The 20,515-nt window shown below is 44.8% G+C and overlaps 1 protein-coding gene across 10 annotated transcripts in view; it reads left to right on the top strand.

Moving 5' to 3' along the window:
- The first annotated feature begins 12,392 nt into the window (after positions 1–12,392).
- The window catches only part of MTSS1 (MTSS I-BAR domain containing 1), a 125,364-nt gene continuing 117,241 nt past the window's right edge, over positions 12,393–20,515 (top strand). For all 10 annotated transcript variants that reach the window (XM_033065987.1, XM_033066003.1, XM_033065935.1 and 7 more), the window contains exon 1: positions 12,393–13,089. In XM_033065987.1, the coding sequence (XP_032921878.1) occupies positions 13,018–13,089 (72 nt within the window). In that variant the 5' untranslated portion in view covers positions 12,393–13,017. The remainder of the gene's footprint in view (positions 13,090–20,515) is intronic.

Here is a 20,515-nt window from a genome sequence, read left to right as displayed (position 1 = left end):
CTGCTCCCAGTGAGCCCCTGCAGACACATTGCAGCAGGTGAGCAGCAGCACTGTCTGTCACTGTGAGCAGATCCCACCTGCCAGCTGATGGTGATTTCCTGCTTCTGGGACAGGCTGGAGCAATTGGTTTGTAATCCAATTGAATTTTGGCCAGAACACAGCCTGGGAGACTCACTGCTGAACCATTTCACTTTGACAGCTGGCAATGATTTGTGGACCACAGGAACCCTGCTGAGCTCTCTGCTCAGAGGTGGATGCAGCCTTTCACAGAGCTTGCCAGTGTGAGAGACACCTGCTCCTGCCTCCCAGCTCCCACCGGGGATAAATCCTCAGTGTCTCTCGAGACAGAAATTCTCCTATCACTTGTGAAATGCAGGAGCCCCTGGCATATAAATTATCCCTTTTTCTTTTTTTCATTCTCTATTTTGGCCATTGCAAAAAATAATTTTATAAAAAACAGCTTTAGTTTCGAGGCCTGCATTAAGTTCAGAGTCTTAACGCAGATCAAGGCATGGACATCAAACCAATTAAATAATGCAATGTCATATCCACAAAATCCTCATTATCAGATTTCACATACAAGATGCTGTTATCACAATAGTCAGTTCCTCCTCCCAGTATTTGTAAGTGGGAGACTTGCCATTAGCACCAATAGAAAGTGCATTGAATAGTGAAGAAATAAAATAGCAACCTGACAAAATACGGCTCAGGCATTACATAGACTGCAATGGTATAAATAAAGACCTGCATCTTGAAAAATTAATGCTCCAAAAGCTCTGTTTTATTGGGATATCAGAAAGACAAGCTGCCACAGTGTTTCAAAGAGCTTATGCTGCAGCAGCTGTGCATGTACTGTGCCCTCTGTGTTTGGTCCATGTGGGAGCAGGAGGACCAGGTTTCACAACACAGACACAAACCATCGTTCCTCCTTGGCACACTCAGCTTCTTGCCTTTGATGGAGGCATGGGATGGAGAAGGAAAGCAAGCCCAATGAATGATCACAGTGGGAGAGAAATAACAAAACCTGGAAGCATATTTCCTATTTGGTACCACTATCTCAGATTGCATTGGCAATCAATGAGTGATTAATGCAAGGGAATATTATTATGCTCCTTTTAAAGTTACTTCATCTAGCTGCATTAACGTAAATTCATAAATAAAAATGGGGGGATGGAATATATCTATTGTGCTAGCCCTGATAAATATTTTAAATGCAATGCTTGCCATCTTTGCATTTACTTTATTACTTGGAAGGCTCAGTACCTTTAAGGGTAAAGTTGCTGAATTCAACTGAAAGTTAAACTCATTGCAGGTGACAGACAAATCAGCTCACTGACTTCTCATATTACCTTATTTTTAATTCACTGGTGCCTCTGCAATGCTATGCAGTGGGTTTTGTATGCAGAAATAAACCATCTACACTTTTCAATGAGGTACTCAATCCAACAATTTGAATAGAACAGCTTCTAATAACATCCTGCCCCTCAAAAAAAAAAAAATCCCAAATATAGTCTATATTGTCAAATCATATATGTCTGCTTAAACAGCCTCCAGACCTACATCTCTGATCACATCACACTGTCTGCCTTTGCAGCCTGGGGAGCATGGGCCTTGCAATGTGCACTGAGGGGTGGGGAAGGCACGTCAATTCCCAGCTTCAGGAGCCCTTTGTGGGAAAGATGGAAACTAAAGATTCAACTTATTTGTCCTGGGGCAAGCTTCACCTCAGTTTGGTTCTGCTCAGCTGAAATAAAGTTGTGTGGCGCTGGGCAACATGAAGCTTTCCCCAGAGCAGTGGAGCACCAAACTTTGTCACCTGACAATCTCCACAAAAGTCAGCTGGGCTATGGCTTTCAAGGCTGTCAGTCTTCCTTTGATGAAGTCCAGCCTCTGTCCCTAATTCACAAGTGCTCTGAAGTCTTCAGGGAGTGAGAAAACATCCTGTAAACACTTGTTCTTTGGGGATCTATTCTCCAAACCCAGTCCTGTTGCCACACAGCTTCTCCACCACTCTGTCCTGCCACCCAGCTTTGTTAGTCTGACTTCACTCTGCATTTGAGGATTTGGCCCTGGCAAGACTGTGGATGTAGAAGAAAGATCAGAGGTTAATCAGAGGTTAGTGAGGGAGGAAAAAGAAGTGGCTTGAGGTAAAAATGAGGCTGACATTTCCCCAAACCAGTCCTTGTCACAGTCCCTCCATTGGCCAGAGCACTTCAGGAAACACTACTGTTTTTATTATCTCAAGAAGAAAAGCAGCAGACAAAGGTCATAGGCCAGAGTTCTCACTTCTCCCTGCTTTAGGAAAAGATGTCTCCTGAAGTCAGGGAATCCCTTACTTCTCTCGAGATGCTCATCTTTATAACACTGGGTTTTTTAAAGTCTAAGAAATTGGCAGGCTCCAAAGTTATATTTTTATATATCGTGGAATAAAGCACATTGTTTCCCCTGGCTTCTGCATTATTCACTTTGTCCTGCTGAATGTATTACAATGTTTATTGCTCTGCCTTGCAGTATTTTTTCCCACTTATCTGAACAATCTTGTCTGCAAGAAAGCCTGTCAGTATGTGACTGAACAATCAGTCCATCACTTCATGCCACCAAACACAAAGCCAGAACCACATTGTCCATCCCACTGGACAGACACCACCACAGCTCTGGTGCAGCACACATTAGAAGGCTGCAGCAGCATTCTAATGAAGATAGGAAACCAAGGGATGGAATGTGAGCACTCTGATCCAAATGATCCATTTCAGGACACACAGAAGTGTCATGGAGGAGCAGGGAACCAAACCTGTGGCTATCCATGGTTCAGAGCAGAAAGGAGCACAGGGATTTTATTCAGAGCAGTCAGTAGTGCACCAGGTTCTACCAAGGAGTCTCCAGGCCCAGGCAGCTCTTCTCGAAGGTGGCAAGGCGGAACAACACTGTGCTTCATCCTGCTGCAAGATGCAATGTCTTCTCAAGACCTTGTGCTGTCACACAAAGCAAACCAGAAGAAGGAAGTTTGCCTTCTGGGGTCTTCTGCTGGTGTTGCCTTGTAAGCCTCTACAGGAAGACTACAAAGATGAACATTCCCTTTAATGGTGTTCCCAGATATACCTTTATACCTGTCAATTTTTTTAGAGAAAAAAAAAAAATTGGATTTGACAATGTAATTTGATTCTAGTGAAATTTCAGAGGCAATTAAAGGTTTGCATTTTGGCTTTTTTCAATTCCTCTCTAGTAGAGATGAGCAACTATAAAGACACTTTCAGATTATCCACTGTACTTCTTAAAATGCCAGAAGCATTAAGGTTGGAAAAGGCCTCCAAGGTCATCAAGTCCAACCTTTGACCAATCAACACCTTGTCAAATAAACCATAGCACTAAGTGCTACATCAAATCATTTCTTGAACACATCCAGCAATGGTGCCTCCATCACTTCTCTAGGCAGCTCATTCCCGTACTGAACAACCCTTTCCATTAAATTCTTACTGCTGTCCAACCTGAATCTCCCCTGGCACAGTTTAAGATTATGTCCTCTTATCCTGTCACTCATTGCCTGGGGGAAGAGCCCACCTGACCACTCCTACAGGTAGAGCCTCCTTTTCTCCAGGCTAAACACCCCCAGCTCCCTCAGCTGCTCCTGGTGTGACTTGCTCTCCAGACCCCTCACCAAGCTCCTGCCCTTCTCTGCACAGAGTCCAGCACCTCAATGTCTTGAAGTGAGGGGCCCAGCACTGAACACAGGACTCAAGGTGCATCCTCACATGCTGGACTGAGTGCCCTGCACCCCTGGAGTGCAATGTGAACATCTCACATGGCTGCTGTCAGGGGCCCAGCAGTTCTGGGTTCCCCTCTTTGGCTCATAAATTGCTCTCCCTACTTTCTGTTGACATACCATGGCACACATGGAGGTGGCACATTTCTCTTCTCTTAAGGACAGTGTATGTTAGAAATGTGTCAGGATTTCTGAGTTAAAGCAGCATAATGAGATGTCAGGGAAGGCGAACAGAAGGGGAAAATTAAGGCAACAGATTTCCCTGGGAAACTCTGTTTTGCAGAAAATCATCAGAGGAAAACGGTATTCTGATTAACATTAATTTGTCCTTTTTCTTTTTTTTTTTTTAATTTAATCTCTGAGGCAGGATATAGGGCAGAACAGAGACCAGGGAAATGGCAGCCCCGTTGCTGAGCCAGTGCAGCAGCAGAGCTGATGGAGTATCTGGGTCAGTGTGCAGCAATTCTTTGCAGATGACTGAGATCTGCAGAGCCGAAGGCCAACCTTGGCAGTAGAGCCAAGGGCTCCTTTTGTAACTGAAGGGATGTAAAATCTGCTGCCCCTTTCAAGCAGCATTTGCAGGAGGGAAGCCCATGCTGCAGCCCCCATCAGCTGGAACTAACGCCATGGCTCCGCTCACCCATCCCTGCTCAGCAGAGCACAGGCTGGGAAATCAGCGTTGCCATGGGATTCGGCTACAAAAGGCCAAAAGATGTGGATGTCAACCAAGTATCCAGATATAGAGGGAGGGTATTTTCTGCTCTAAAACTAAACCTGATGTGGAAGCTCTTCTCTAAGAAACAACATTTTGCTTTTTAACTCATAGAAGCAATGTCAAAGGTTTCCTGGAGACAATTTTTTGTATTTTAAACATCCTCACTCAGCTTTGAAGATCTTTGTGTTTCAGGCAGGTTTTAGGAAAAGCTCATTCATGCATTCAGACATTTGGCTACTTTTTCCAAATATCCTGCCTGGCCTAATGAGAGGCATTACCTTTGCTGACAGCCGTAGTGCCTTCAGAAGAGATCCAGCTTTGGATACCAGCACACTGCCCACTGGGCATACACAGATCATGTATCATGGGATCTTCCTCCTTTCTGCTTCTGTGCCTCAACCCACTGGGACAGGAGCATGAAAGGATCACTGCTTTCCTTATATATCATCCCTGATCATCAGTAAGACTGGCAGCTGTCTCTCAAGATTTGTGCTAAACCCTTTGTTACAGGTTGATTCACACAGCCACAGCCTTCAAAGTCAAATGGCACTGTTAGATCATCCTGTCGGGTAGCACGGGCCAGCAGGATTTGTGTAGATTGGTGTTTTGTTGAAACATATCCTTCAAAAAGGGCACTCCACTCTTGATTTGACAGCCACAGAAGAGGGATGATCTGTTAGTTCCCTGTACTAACCAAAGTTTAGAAAGTCACTCAGGAGGTTTTTTTCTCAGATGTTGAAAGCACCAGGAGAATTTTTCTGATGATCCTGATTCCTGGCAGAACACATCAAGTTTTGTGCTCAGGACCTAAACTGGTACAATGTGATGCCAACCAACTAACTATAACCTGCCTTGCCACTCAATGTTTAAAGACACAATATAGAAGTGCCTGATTTTTAGCAGTAACATTGAGGAAAGGTCAAGGACAGAAGAAATGTTTGTGTTTCTAGAATAAAGGCAGCTGCTTCTGCATATGCTTGAAAGGAGGGTGGATATTAACACAAGGATTTCAAGGAAGTTGCTATTTACTACTGGAATTTTGGATGACAGCTGCCACATTATAGGTGTTTATCTAATAATATTCACCCTAATACTGGTATGCTTTGTCTGAACTAGTCAGCCTAATGCACATCACTCCTTTGTTTCTGCCATAGCAGAGCTTGCTAGAACAGCATCTTTTATTAAGAACATTTCTGCTTAAATCCTTCATGTTGTGATGCTGGATAATTTCCTCTTCAAAATGACAATATAGGGCAAAAGACAAAAAATCCAGAGCAGAAAACACTTAGTGACTAAATAGTGTTGTACGCTTTTTACGTGGACATACAGAGGTACAGCATTTGACAAGGCATAAGGATTCACACCAATATCAGACCTATCCATGCACTTTTGCCTTGGCCCATGGAGATGACCTCATAAATTAATGGAGGGATGGTTGTTTACAGTCTGAGTAATAGAGAGATGTGTTTTGAACAGCATATAATGCACATTTAATTGTATTTATTTAGTGGCTGTGGTTACAGAGATGTGACTTTTGTACTTCTTTCACATTGTAGACATGTTACATTGAAAATCTGTCTGTCCATCACTAGCTCCTGCATAGGTATATACCTGTGAGGGGCTAGCAGAAAATAAGAAGGCAGGAAGGACCTCCTGTAATCTCTGCATCCTGCCGAGGCTTCACAGATCTGCTTACTAAGAAAATAAAGGCTATTATGTTCCCAGACATGTTAACTCAGAGTCTTGTGGAGTCAGGAGTATTGCAATCCACGTGGTAAAACTGGTACAAAATGTTGCTAATCAAAGGCTTGGAAAGAAGATGAAGGGAAGAGGGAATGAAGCTGTGATTACCCACTATTTTGACTGTTGAATCTGCACTATTCATAGTAACACACACCAACTCTATCTATCCAATTGCAGTAACAAGGGATAGCTCACTACTCAACAATTAAGTTTCCCTTCCCCACCTCTGCAATTAAGGTCATAACCTTTTCTATTTACTTTTGGGATGTGGTAAATTAGAGCTTTGGCTTCATTACAAAAATTAATTAAAATAGTCACACAATGGCAGCATTCATGGCTGTGCTTGTCCTTCCCTGCAGTATGTCCTCATGTCAGCTCTCATTGGTTTTAGTCCCAAATTCCTCTATGTGCTAGTCTGCCTGCATTATCTGGATCAGTAGACTAGATTTTTCTTTTTGTCCATCTTCTTTGATTCATTGGAAGGGCTCCGCTTGTTTCTAATCCCTCTGTTTGTTTTCTGTTTTTTTTTTTCTTTTAAGAAAGTGTACAGTAGCAGGCTGTCAGCATGATCTGATGTCCTCAAAATGCTTTCTGGCCACAGAGTTTGCAGTAGAACTTTAACTTGGTCTCGCAGCACAGACCTCTGCCTAACAATTTCTCCTTACTGACATCCCAGGTGTTTGGGTGTGGAAAAGAGGATTAATGCTCTTTTCCTCAAAATTTCAAAAACGAAACAGAACTACAGAGATAGGAGGAAAAAAGCCTGACTATTCCCCAGTTACACAGAGTTGGGAGTCTGCCCATTGAAATAAGGTTGATTTTTTTTTTTCTGAACCATTTCTTTGTGAATGTAGTGCTTGTTTTAAAAGCTGGATTTATGAACTGGCAAAAAATAATATTTTCTTTTGTAGGAGAAAGTGTTGCATTATGTTTCACATGACCATGTCCTGAGGTGGTTCAACATACTGAGTTCTGTGCATACCAATAAATACAGATCTCAGAGATTTCAGGAGTAGTAATTTACTAAAAATTATTGCTCAGTGGGAAGTACAGAAGAGCTCAGATTCATTTATATAATACCTAAAAGGAGAAATGGCCAACAAAGGCTTGGACTAATATATGTGCTGGTGATAGAGTCTAACAGGCAACTTTGATACATATGTGTAATTACACGGAAGCCAAAGTTGATATTGCTCTGAAGATGAGGACATGAGATATTTCCAAAAGTGACACTTATTATAGGTTTTATTTCTTCAGAGCATTTAAGCGTGTGTGTTACTGCAAGCATAACCTGATTTTTGTTTTTTAAGTTACTGCTTGACTACACAGGTGCACTCAGGAAGTTGTATCCAAGTTAATTTAGGACATGACTTTAAGATGCATCAGATGAACAGCTTTAAAATGTAAAAGAGAGGCCTGGTATTGTGGAATGAATGTGTCCATGCCAGAACCTGATACAAGGTAATGAAGCCAGCTTGAACAAGGGTTCAGATCAACAGTACAGTTTCTAAACCTGTGTTGGCTGCAGATGAGAAACAAGAAGGTATCTATTGGGGAATGAGCATGGGAAGGGTTTTACAAGCTGCCCCTTCTCTGTGAAACACAAAGAGGCCGGGTCCTCCTCTGGGCCCAAATGCCTTGTAGGCTTAGCTTTCAGCCAAACCAGGTCCCTGTGTGACCCATCCTATGGGTGCCTGGGCTGGTGCTGGTGGCACAGGAAGGCGCAGGAAGGAGGCCATGGATGGGAGGTGACTGTGGGAATACAGTGTGGGTGCTACTGCAGACTTGCACAGGATGGAAACACGCACAAAACCTTGGCCAAGGGACCCCCTTGGCCTTTTACTGAGGCTGATCATGGAGGAGACCCAAAAGCAATGACAGGACCATTGCTTGGAAGGAGGCAATAGGCCTGAGCCCCTTTTCTGAATCTACCACCTCAGATGACACATGTGAGCAAGGACCTCCCACCTTCCCACTACTGCAAAATGTGGCCTGTCTTTAGAACCCTCAATATAATACACAAACCCCAATTTTCAGATTTTGTGCCTTGCACGGAGATACCTGGGGGCAGGACTTTTTTCCCTATTTGTTGGTGAGGGGGAAAGGGAAGACAAGTTTAGTCCCTTAAAAATAAGCACCTTGTCCTTTGTGTGCCCTGAATAAATGGCATCCTGTGTTGAACTTGCTGAAAATGCTTTTTTTTTCCCTTCTGAGAAAAGCCGAAAATGAGACCGCATTGATATTTTGCTGCAGAGTTGTTGCCTGTAGGTAGGCTTTAGATGGAGCTGTTCTATGGAAATCAATCCTGGTAAAGCAGTAACAGCTGTTATTTTGCCAGCACGCAGAAAGCAGAAACAATTGCAGAGGTACCCCCACTACAGCAATGCTACTTGGTAATTTAAAACCAATGCATGACATAAAATAACCTGGATAAGGCTGGGGAACCACAGCATTGTTATTTCTTCTGTTCTGAAACCGCAGACTGTAAACACTCATGAAAAAAGGTAATTATCCTTCACTTCTATGTATGGCCAGTGAATCATATAATATTTATAATGCTGTTGGGATAGCTGTGTGAAATAGATTCTGTTTGGTTTGCTCCATTTTTCATCAACTCCTTTTGTCATCCTTCTGGCTGTGTTGCCTGCTATCCTACCTCTCCATCCAATTAGGCACTGGAAAGTGAGCTCATCTTCTTCCATGGACAGAGCAGGATTGTAACCTGTGAGCACCCTGAGGACTGGAGGGATGTGGGAGACTCCATTTCTTGGAAGTTCTTTCTTGGGCTCTTTTTTCCTAATCTATAAATAGCAAAACACCATCAAACTTCAAAATATAAATCATTAGAAAGTGTCAAATGGGGACAGAATACACTGGTTTCAGGAAAAAAAGAAAGCATTAATTTGCTTATTGATATATTTTATGAAGGCTCAAGGAGGAAAGATTCTGAGGCAATATAATGGAGGATTATAATATTAATTTGCATCCATTTCTTAAAGAGATAATTCAATTAAATAGTTCAGCCTTTAGCAACCTATTCTTTTAAAATCATATCTCTTTTTGAACTGTCAACCACTTGAAGGAACAGCCCTTGATTCTTTCTTGATTGTAAGATAGATGAGGCAATTTTTCCTTGGGGAATAACATTAGCTAAATTAGGAACACTGTAATTTAAAGGTGATTAAGTACCTTTTGTGATTATTGTTCTAAGACTTCAATCTGATAACACTTAAGTGCATGTGTAATCTAGTCTTCCACAGGGCTACTCTCATTCATAAGTGGGTTTAAATCCTCATAAGATCAGGACCTAAATAAGTACCACAGTTAAACCTTTTATGGCACATTGACAGAGCATGTATTTGTTCTGATTGCAATGACATTTCACACTCGTGCTCGGTGCATAAACAGTAGGAATGCTTTTTAAAATTGGGATTTTCATTTTACAGAAGGAGAAAGCAAGGAACAGGAATGTGAATGGATACATTCTGGTCACAAGGCAAGTCGGCTGGAACACCTGGGAACACACTGTGGACTCCTGACCCTCATGCATCTGCCTTCGCTCCAGCTGTACTTCGTGCCTTGGAGCTCAGCATGGGAGGAGCAGCAAGAACCATCCAGGCCAGGCAAAGCGACCAAGTCATTGCTCAGCCTGCCCACTTACGTCTTCTTGGGGTTTCAGTGGAATTTTTGTCAGCAGAGCACCCAGTGTGTTGAAGGCTGTCAGAACATGGGCTACTATTGCACCATTGACAAATTTAGGATTGACATCTGTTGGGGGCTGCTGAGCAAGATGCACTCAGCCAACCCATTGTCAAGAAGTGGTGCTGGCATTTGTCCATGCACCAGGATATTTTACAGAATGTCATCACTTGGTAATGAAATGCTCCCCAGTAACGATGGCTCACGAACACAGAAATAGCCTTTGCCCATAATAAAGTTTTGCAAATAATGCTTGCAGGAAGTGATTTGCTATGAATCAATCAAGCAGATCCCAGAAATAATGTGGCAGATGGTAACCCGACATTACTGCAACATCACCAAACTACTTCTTACTCGCACTTTAAACAACCATTTGGACTCTGGTCTTTAAAGAAAAATGTTCACTCTCACTCTACAGCTGGTTGGAGATGAATTGTCACCCCACAGAAAATTCTATCCTTAGAGGTCAGTAAAAGGCAGAATAAAATTAAAAGTCTAAAATGTCCTTCAATGAAAAAAAAAAAAAAAAAAAAAAAAATCAGTTATCAAGACTCTATTTTGATGCCTTCAGGCCATATGCCCTTTCTTTATTTTTAGCTATGTTAGGCTACAAAAAATTTTAAATATAAAAGGAACACAATCTTTGTTCTTAGTGATAGATACAAAGAAAATTTAACAAAATAAATTTGAAAAAGAAAATGCTGGAAAGAACAAACACTTTCCTGTTTGCATTTTGATTTTTTGTTCTATGAATATAAAAGTTTATTGAAATCATCATGTTTCCATTTTTCACGCCCTAGCACCTTCTGACAGAAAAAATATTCCACCTGAACGGTTTTGATTAGGTCCCTCCAGGTTGTGACTGGTACACTTGAGTTACAGTGGTTTAAAAAGTTGCTCATCATAACCAGTGAGGTGCACACTCTTATTTGCAAGGTAAAACTCATTATCTTACATTGTATGCCTAACTTACTTGTGATAACTGATTGAGATTTAAATTATTAATTATGTAATTATTAATTTTTCTGTTTATGCCTGCATATTCTTTCACCACTGTATGAAGACTTGTTGCATCCCACAGAGCAGGCAGCCCTGATTTATTTACTAAAGCATCAGTGCAGTCCTTAAACAACAGCTTTACTTACAGGAGATTTTCCACCCTCCTCTCCCATGCGCATCGTTGCACTCTGAAACCTTTCTAGAAATGAGGTTAGCCAAGCCACTGTTTGCACTGAAACAAGGAGCATCCCAGAAACGGGGTGGCTGAAGAAAGCGAAGCGGGCCACCAACATTCCCTGCCGGATTGCTGGCTGTGACCGTCCCACAGGAACGCTGTCACGCCGGTTGTGCCACGGCACCCGGAGCTGGGCTGAGACGAGCAGGTGTCATTGTCACGGCTGCTGGGGACATTTTCTGGGCTCCTCTTTGGGAGTGAGGGTCATGCAGAGCTCCAAATGAATCGCCTGGTCAGAGCCATGCGGGTCAAAGCAGAGGGAGCCTGGCTGCTGCAGCCTGTGCGGCCACGGCCCTGCTGGAGACAGGGCGCCTGTCCAGCCTTTTCCCTCAGAGATTAATTAACACAGAGCATGCAATCCCTCATGTGCAGCTGCCTAGGTACTGCTGAAATGAAGCAAAATGCGCTGCCACAGACACTGCCTCTTCTAGGCAGAGTTTGTAGGCTAAATTTTAATAACTTGGATTCCTAAATTTCCTTCTCAGCCATGGCTGTTCATGCACCACTGTGTGTATGAACAGAGAGATTCCTCGCACCTCTTTCAAGGTCTTATTCTTCCGAACACCCACGTTCCTGGTTCTACAGCAGTTTATTAAACACGTAGGAACACAGCCGGTGTTCCTCGGGCTGGGATTTCCCTGGACCAAACCAGCGGGCAGTGCTCGGCGTGCACCAGCGGGGCACCCTCGGTGTGCTCGGCTGTCACACCGGCCCGGCCGCAGCCCCGCCCGCCTGCGTGCGGAAACACAGCCTTTTGACCACGATGTTTCGTAAAATTTGGCAGAGTTAACGTGCAAACGGAATTACTTTAAACCCCCACGTTTTATACAACCCACTCTCACAGTCTTGCCTATCGTCTGGCATTTGTGGGAGAGGATGAATGAGCAGCCTCACAGCTGCTGCCGGCTGCCCTCGCCAGGCTGCGGCTTTGCTGAGGGCTCTCAGCTCGGTATCGGGGGGCTCAGGCAGACGCTTGTCACCAGAAACAGCCGAACTTCGGCCATTTCGGCGAATGTCACCAGAATAAACCAGTTTCTTCGCCGAATGCTAAACATGCAACTCAGCTTCTACCCTGAAGAACGGGACCGGGACCAGGGACCAGGGGAGTCCTCGGGGCCGCCCCGTCGGCAGCGGGGCGCGAACCCGCGGCCCCCATGCCCCGGCCGCGCGGGGCCAATCGGCGGCCGCGCTGGTGACGCGGCGGGGCGGGCGGGGCGCGCGGCGCGGGGCCGGGCGGGGGCGGGCGCTGCCGCCGCGGGAGCGGCACGGGCAGGCGGAGCGGGCTGTTCCCGGGGAGGGAGGGCAGTGGGTCGGGTGCTTTGGCTGTAGTCTGGTCCGCTGGGGTTGCCAGAGACTCCTCCAGGCTGCTCCACGAGGACCGGCTTGACGTTCGATTCCTTTTACAGAGACCAATCTTTTCCCCGCTTGTTTTTTCGGGGTGCGCTTCGCCCAGCGCCGTGGGCGCCCGCTGCCCTGAGCGCTGCCGTGCCGGGAGGCGCGGGGGGCCGGGGCCGCGATGCGCAGAGATGGGGCCTGTGGCTGCTCCCGCATGGGCTTGTAGTGCCCGCTCGGTGCTGAGTGCCCGGGTGCCGGGGAGGTGCGTGTAGGAGAGAGGCGCCAGTAGCGCTGGATTTTATCCCGGTGTAGAGGTGCAGGCAGACAGGGGTTCAGGTGTGTTGGGGTGTGTTTTGTTTTTTTCCCCCTCTCATTGCCTACATCAGCTTCTTTGCCCCTTTCCCCCCTCCGTTTTTTTTTTATTTTTGGGTGAAGTGGGAGCCCGGGGTGTCTGATTTTCCTTCAGCTGAGCAGTGCAGTTGCAGCGGTAGCGGTGAAATTCTGCTCCTCCTGTGAGCTTGAGCCAGGAAAATGGAGGCTGTGATAGAGAAGGAATGTAGTGCGCTCGGAGGGCTCTTCCAGACCATCATAAGCGACATGAAGGTAAGAGGCTGAGGGGCGTGGGGGAGCACAGGGGAGGGGAAGCGTCTTCCCACCTGGCCCGGCGAAACTTGGCCCCGGGCGGTGCAGCCGCATCGGGGCTGGTGCGGCGCGACCGCCCCCGGCGCTGAGGGGACGCTGCCCCGGGGCTGGGTCCGGCGGGACCGGCCTGGCGGAGGGGCTCCCTGCCTTCACACACAGCCTTTGCGGCTTGCCAGCTGCCTGCAGGACACCACCTCTCCCTCCCTCCTCCTTCCCTCTTTTCTCTGTTTGTCCTGCTCAAACATGCAAGATGTTACCTTGCACCAGGGTCAGCGGTTTCCAAGCCTGCCTCTTTATTTTACAAATATATTTATTCTCCTTTTTTCTGCCCTGGTGCGGGCTGTCAGATGGGCGGCAGAATGGATGCAGCGGGGCGGGAGCGTGGTGCGGAGGAGCCGGGCTCGGAGCATGTCAGCCGTGGGGTGGGGCTGGGAAGGGCAGTGCGAGCATTTCGGTGCCAAGCTGATGGGCGCGATGGAAAAAAATCTCTGCCTGGAGATGCTCAGAAGTTGATGTGTGCTCGAATTAAAATTGCGGCTCAGTCGGTTATGTGGTATTATTTTCACGCTGTATATGCTCGTGGAGGTGGCATTTCCCTCTTTCTGTGAATGGACGCCAAGGTTTCAGGTCCCCGGTCTCTCCCCCAGAAACCTGACTGCTGATCCCGTCTCTGCCACAGGGTCCCTTTGAGAGAGGCGCTCCCATTCTATCCTTGGCAGCCAAGGGCGCTTCTGCAGGGTTTCCTTTGGGTGAGCGGGTGCCTCCCACCCTTCTCTCGTGGCAGTAAATAGCGTAAAAGCCTTGCTGTGTTCTGCCCGTCATGTCTGCCCCAAACCCGGGCTCGAGGCGCCCAGGCTCCGGCACACGGCCGTACTGCAGAATACTGCAGTGTTCCCCTGGACAAGGGCAGCTTGTCTCCCTGCCAGGGCCGGCTGGGAAGGATGCAGTTGTCGGGAGATGTTGAGGGACGTGTCAGATAATGGGGGACTGCCGTAATTTAAAGGCGGCAACCGTGCACACTGTGCTTTTCCCAGCCCGGGCACGGGATTTCTCTGGATGTTTTAATCCATGCAGGGCTGGTGAGCAGCGAGGGCTGCGGGAGAAAGAGCTGCCAGGTAGTATTGGAGGACAGGGTCTGCTCTGAGACTGAGCCTGGCAGAGATGAATGGCTTCTAGTGTATTTTTTTGTTTGCACTAGAAGTTATATTTTGGCAAGTGTTCATATGCACTTTCCTCTCAACAGATCTTAGGAGACATTTAATTAAAAGCGTGGCTTGTCAAGAGCAGGCAGGTTGCAGAGAGGAGGGGGGAGTCTGTGTGTCTGTCAAGACAATGCTGCAGACCTGGCAGTGGTGGTCCTCAAGCTCTCAACCTCCTTGGATTTTTAATAATGACTGCACTTTAAAATAAAAGAACACCACCCCCCCCGCTCCCCCCAAAACCAGGAAACTGTCACAAATCCTGGAATAATTTTAGTGGTCAGTGCAGGGAACAGGCAGGAGATGTTCTGTTCCAGATGAAGTGTGGTTTTGGGTTTCATCACAGAGGGACACCGAGTGTGTTTATTCTTTCCTTCTTTTCATAAGTGATGCATTTGGTTTTTCTTGCTCTTAAGCCGGTGAGCCTCTGTGTGGATTCATTTTTTTTTTTCTTCTACACATTGCTACTTGCATGGGAATGCTGCTCATCAGAAAACATGTTGACATTGAGTGTATGGAGATGGGCACAGGTGTGAATGTTTTTTTCTTAATGCTCCATAGTAGTGGAACCTGTTTTGTGAACTGGCAATCACTGAAGGGGGAGGTTTGGAAGGAATTGCTGCAGATCTTTAGCAGCATGGTAGTTGTTATGGTTAAAAAAATCTGCTCATTATTTAGCATGAGTAGAACAAAGAATTTTTACCTGTAGTTGGATTTGATGCAGCTGATGCTGTACTACTGATGAGATGCACTAGGATTCTTTGTGAATTGTGCACAAAGGAGCACAACGATTTCTAAGGAAAAGTAGCAATTTTTTGATAGTTAACCAGAACCTTTCAACTAATCATACCTTTAGTAGTAAAGTGAAAATTAGCATTTGAAGTGCTGTTTCACGTAGTCAGATCTGTGTGGGCAGGCTTCTGGCAGGATCTTGGAGATGTTGCGTAGGGGTCTGCCCACGCATACCCAAGTGCACTATCTGTGCCTATTTCTCATTGCAGGCTGTGATCAAGGCCCCACATGCCCTGCAGTGCTGAGGGATTTGATGCAGCATCCACCTTTTTTTTAAACTAAATGGTTCACAGGTTCTTTTATCATATGTATTGCTCTACCTTAAACTTTGTTATAAAGATGGTAGGGTTAATCAACAGCTTAAATTACTCTGAAGTCTTGCCAGTGGATGCAGATGGGTGCTGCAGCTGAGGTGATGAAGATAGAGTACATGTGGACTGATTTTTCTCTTTGTTCACAGTAACACAGAACTGGCTCAGGTGTACCTGTTGTTAATTTTGAGCTCTGCCTGATCTTACCAAGGCTACAGAAACTGGAATTACAATTCTCAGCAATGTGATTGTTTCCATTTGTCTCCATACACTGTGTTAGATTTGAAACTTCATATGGACAATATATTTCATTGTGACTAATGCATCAGTTTTTTTGACAGCAAGATTGTGTCTTGCTGCCTGAGGTCTCTTGAATGGCATTTAATGTTTTCTCCATATACCCCAAATTTCTCTCCACCCCCTACCAAAAATATTTTTGTGGCTAATGCACAACAAATCCTGCTCCAAAACAACTCAACGTAAAGCTAAGTGATTTGGAAAAATTATATTATTGAGTAAATGTAAGAACAGTTAATAAGCATCCCATTTGTGCTGCATATTATTGTACATCATAGAGTCACAAAATATTCTGAGTTGGAAGGGACTCTCAAGGATCATTGAATCCAACTCTCAGCACTGAACAGGACACCCCAACAATCCCACCAAGTGTCTGAGTGCTTTGTCCAAATGCTTCTTAAAATGTCAGGCTTGGTGCTGTGACTGCTTCCCTGGGGAACCTGTTCCAGTACACAGAGACCCCCAGGTGAAGAAACTTTCCTGATGTCCAATCTAAACCTCCCCTAACACGGTTTCATGCTGTTCCCTTGGATCCTGTCACTGGTCATCAGAGAGAAGAGATCAGTGCCTGTCCCTCTGCTTCCCTCAAGAGGAAGATGTAAACTGCAGTGACAGCCCCTCAGTCTCTTCCAGACTGAACAGAACATCTTGCAACTTCAGTCCCCTGACAAAGGAAGTCCATTTTTTCCATGCCAAACAAGGGTCTGATTTGCTGAGTAATATGGTGGTGTACATGATGACGGGGTTGTTTTTGTAAAGTCCACAATGGGAACTGTACTTGGCCGTTGTGCTCTAGAATTGGATTTCTGTGCTTTGAGATTTCAGGATCTGATTAAAGAATCATGGGCTCATGTGTGCCCATCCCATCCTTATTTTGATCCATTGTCACAGCCCTGATGTTTCCTACCATACGTCACTGAGCATGTGGCGCTTAAGATTTGTTACGCCCTTATGTAAGATCTTTTTCAAAGCAATCAAAGTTTATAAAAACAAAAATAAAATGTCCATGTCCCCTCAGAGGAGTAGTCCTATGTGCTATGTGCAGACGCTGTGTGACTTGTTTTTGAATGTGGTAAATTTTCTGTAGCTCCCTGTGGGAAGGGAGTATTTGATCTGAATGGTTTGTAACTCATTTCTTGCAGCTGAGAAATGAGATGCTGCAATGTGCTCTTAATTTCAATATCTCTTTTAGTGCAAAGGAAATCATTGCAGTTAATTTTTGGGAGGGCCTGTTGCGGATGGGTTTCAAAAGAACTTGTCTTCTCATGCAGAGCAGATTTTCTTTAATGCTTTTTTTCCTTCTGAGTTGATTTTATATTCCTTTTAATCACCTTGTTCTCCGCTATCCTGAAGAAAAAAACCACCTCTGAAAACATTGAAATTGGCTGTGTTTGTAGTTCATCACTTGCTTGATGGTGTTTCTTTGGCTTTTAGCATTCTCTTTTATTTGTCTTGTCTCTTCTGCCAGCATGTGTTTTGACAGAGCAGGGGCTTGCTGTGTATGTACAGCATCTGACACCTGTGGGGTGGGCATGGAAGATGAGTAATGATCAGTTGGATGAAGACAGGTTGTCTGTGACTTCATAGTAGCAAGTCAGAGGATTTACTAAATTTTTATGGTTCTGGTGTATATTACCAATTAGTCTCATTCATCTCCTTGCATGTGAGAGATGTGTAGATACTGTCCTGAAACAAGGTTCCCAGTGGACGTGTGAGTTTATATTTGCACCTTGTTTATATTTGTTTAGCTGAAAGTTTAATAAAATCAACTTTTTGCTTCAGTCATTAACTTCTACTTTAATACTCAAGAGAAGGTGCTGGGACTCCTGGACTAGGCAGTGGCGCACCTTTTCTTTCAGCTGTGCAAAGCTCTTGGTCAAAGCGTATGAACATATGGGCATGAGAAATATTTATGTTTTTGCAGCCTCTTATCTGCTTTTAGAAGGTGGTCTGTGAGAGGTAGTATTTTAATCTTGCTCTTGTAGAAGTTGGACCAGGGGTGGCCACATCAAAGATTGAGTTGTTTGTTAAGTAGCCCTGTTTGCTTACAAGGAGATGGCCTTGTGATATTCACACAAATAATATAAACAGAGGAAAAAATATTTGGTGGAACAAACAGTACTGCTGAGGCAGTTACTACAGCAAGTACAGCTGTGAGTCCTCAGCATTTATGTTAATCCAAAGAGCAGCACACATGTACCAGAGAACCTGGGCAAATTTATTTTACCGTGACATGTCATAGTGCAGCAGCTCTGCCCCAGCTGTGCTTTATTTGAAGCTTGAGGTATCTGTGAAGATCAGGAATGTTCAGTTCGATGATTTTAAGGGCTAGTTTCAATCCAGCTGTTAAGGATGATAACTGCTGTAAGAAGAAACAAATGTGTCATGTACTGGGACTGGCAGGGTTTAACATCTCTGTTGGTGACATTGACAGTGGGATTGAATGTTCCCTCAGCAGGTTTGCTGATGTCACCCAGATGGGTGGTGCAGTCACCATGCTGGAGGGGAGCAGTGCCATCCAGAGGGACTTGACAGATTTGAGAGGAGGGGTGGGACTGTGTGAACCAGGGGAGACCTTATTGCACCTTGAGTACCTAAAGGGGTTTGCAAGAGAGTTGGAGAAGGACTTTTGACAAGAGCATGTAGTGATAGGACAAGGAAGTATGGCTTCAATAAAGAGGGCAGGGTTAGATTAGATATAAGTAAGATATATTTTTACTGTGTGTGGAGAATGAGTTTTCCAGAGAAGTTGTGGTTGCCCCTCCATAGAACAGTTCAAGGGCAGGTTGGATGGAGCCCTGAGCAACCTGATCCTAGTGGAAGGTGTTCCTGCCCACGGCAGGGGGGTTAGAGCAGATGATCTGTAAGGCCCCTTCCAACCCAAAGCATTTTGTGATTTTTCTGTGCAGCAGACAGGTAGGTACAGGCTTGGAGAGGAAGCACACCTGCCATGTTGCATAGCATGTCCCTTACACATGTCTGTAGGACAGCTATCTGTTTCAAACCTAGCAAGCTGGTATTTCTTCACCTTCACAAAAGGTCTGAAATGAGTTAATGTGGAGCTTTTCTTCTCATGTATTTTGTTCCCCAAAGGTTTTACCACCAAGGCATTTGGAGCATAGCTGACTGCTCTGATTTCATACCCCTCTGCCTCCCAACAACCTGCTTGCTCAGGCAGTTGGTTTGTGTACACTGAAATTCTTGCCTTTTCCAAGCAGCTGCAATATCTTTCTGTAAACATCTTGGAGGTTTTGACATGCAGCAAAGGCTGAAAGATGATGCAGGAAGAGAGCCACTGCATGCCTGCTTAGACACTGGGGTTCAAGCAACAGAGCATAGCTGGGAACATACTTAGTCACAAGTAGTTTATTTTTTAGGGACACATGCTTTCTTGATCCAAATACTCTTGTGTGAGTGCTAACAATTTATACAACTGCTGAACATTTGCTGCATAAGTGTGTATGGGACTGGCTTATCCTGTGACATACCAGAGCAAGGATTTTTAATATCTCTTAAGAGTACTCCTCTTGGACCTGGCAGGATGCCAGGAGCTGCACAGTAAGGGTTGTGAGGTTCTAAGTGTGGAAGGAGTTGTGCAGTGCTGCATGAAACACAATTGACTGAACAAATGTTGGAGAACAAGAAGTCTGTGTAATTACAGGCTTAGTGCTGGTTAATATCTAACAGAGGGTGATATTCAGTGGAGGTTGCTGCTTCCTTCTTGAGTTCTGAGTATGCATGAACTGAACCTAAATCTTTGTTATAAAATACCTGAAAAGCTCAATTTTTTTGGTCCTTTTTTTTTGAAGTACAGAAGTCCAGAGAGTTGATGGAATATTCTTGTGAATCTGTGAACAGCATCTTCTGCATAGCAGTCTATGTGTTTTCAACTTCTGAAGATCATTTCTAAGGTTCCTGGTCTACCCAAAGACAGTGTGGTCTTGAAGACACGCAGAAAGCAAAATAGGAACTATCTCTAAAAACGCTTTTTGGTCTGCTTCAGAGCGTGCAAAGATGAACAGAGAAGTTTGAGTTAGTATCGTAAAGAGGTTCCTCTTCACAATAAAGTAGTCTCTTTAGGCTGCATATATAGAAACGCATTTTCCTCTTCAAGGGTACATTTTCAATTTGAAAATTATGTCTACCTTGATATTATAAGGTGCCAAGCACTACTTTGTTTGCTGGGATCCATGCTGACCTTTAAGGACATTGATTGACTTCTTCCTGCTGGGCTGAGATAGCTTGAACGCCAAGATGTTTGGAAGGATTGGAGACAAAATGTCTGGTAGCTTTGTGGCTAAGACCATAGCAGCTTTCATCTTCAAAGTGCTCTCTGTGTGACTTGGCTCCAAAGAATGGCTCCCATTTTACAGAAAAGCAAGCTATGGCTGCAGGTTTAGTGACTTCTACTCCCTTCCCCTAGGACAAGAAGAAATTGGGTGCCTCTACAATATGGAGTTAATGAGGGGATGTTGTTTAAGCTCCCAGTTTACGTAATAGGTTTCTATCTTCACATACACACGACTTTGTTTTTACTGATTAACACGTGTTGCTGTTCACTCCTGTGATAACCTGGTGTTTGCAGGCAGAAGAGATGACATCTAAAAATGACTGATAAATTCTCAACAGAAGTGTCCTGAACTCCTCTCCTGCAACTGAAACTGCAGGGCCTCTCTTAGTTTTTAGTGGAGAAGCCTGACTGGAACATCTTAACCATAAACTGGTTGATCATGAAGACTTTGTGTCTTGTGGGGTTTTGTGTGAACTTTTCAGTGTTCTGGTCAACAA

The sequence above is a fragment of the Catharus ustulatus genome, chromosome 1 (assembly GCF_009819885.2).
Source record: "Catharus ustulatus isolate bCatUst1 chromosome 1, bCatUst1.pri.v2, whole genome shotgun sequence".
NCBI classification, from domain to species: domain Eukaryota; kingdom Metazoa; phylum Chordata; class Aves; order Passeriformes; family Turdidae; genus Catharus; species Catharus ustulatus.
Note: the sequence above shows the minus strand (reverse complement) of the source record. Positions and strands in the feature narration are given on the sequence as shown.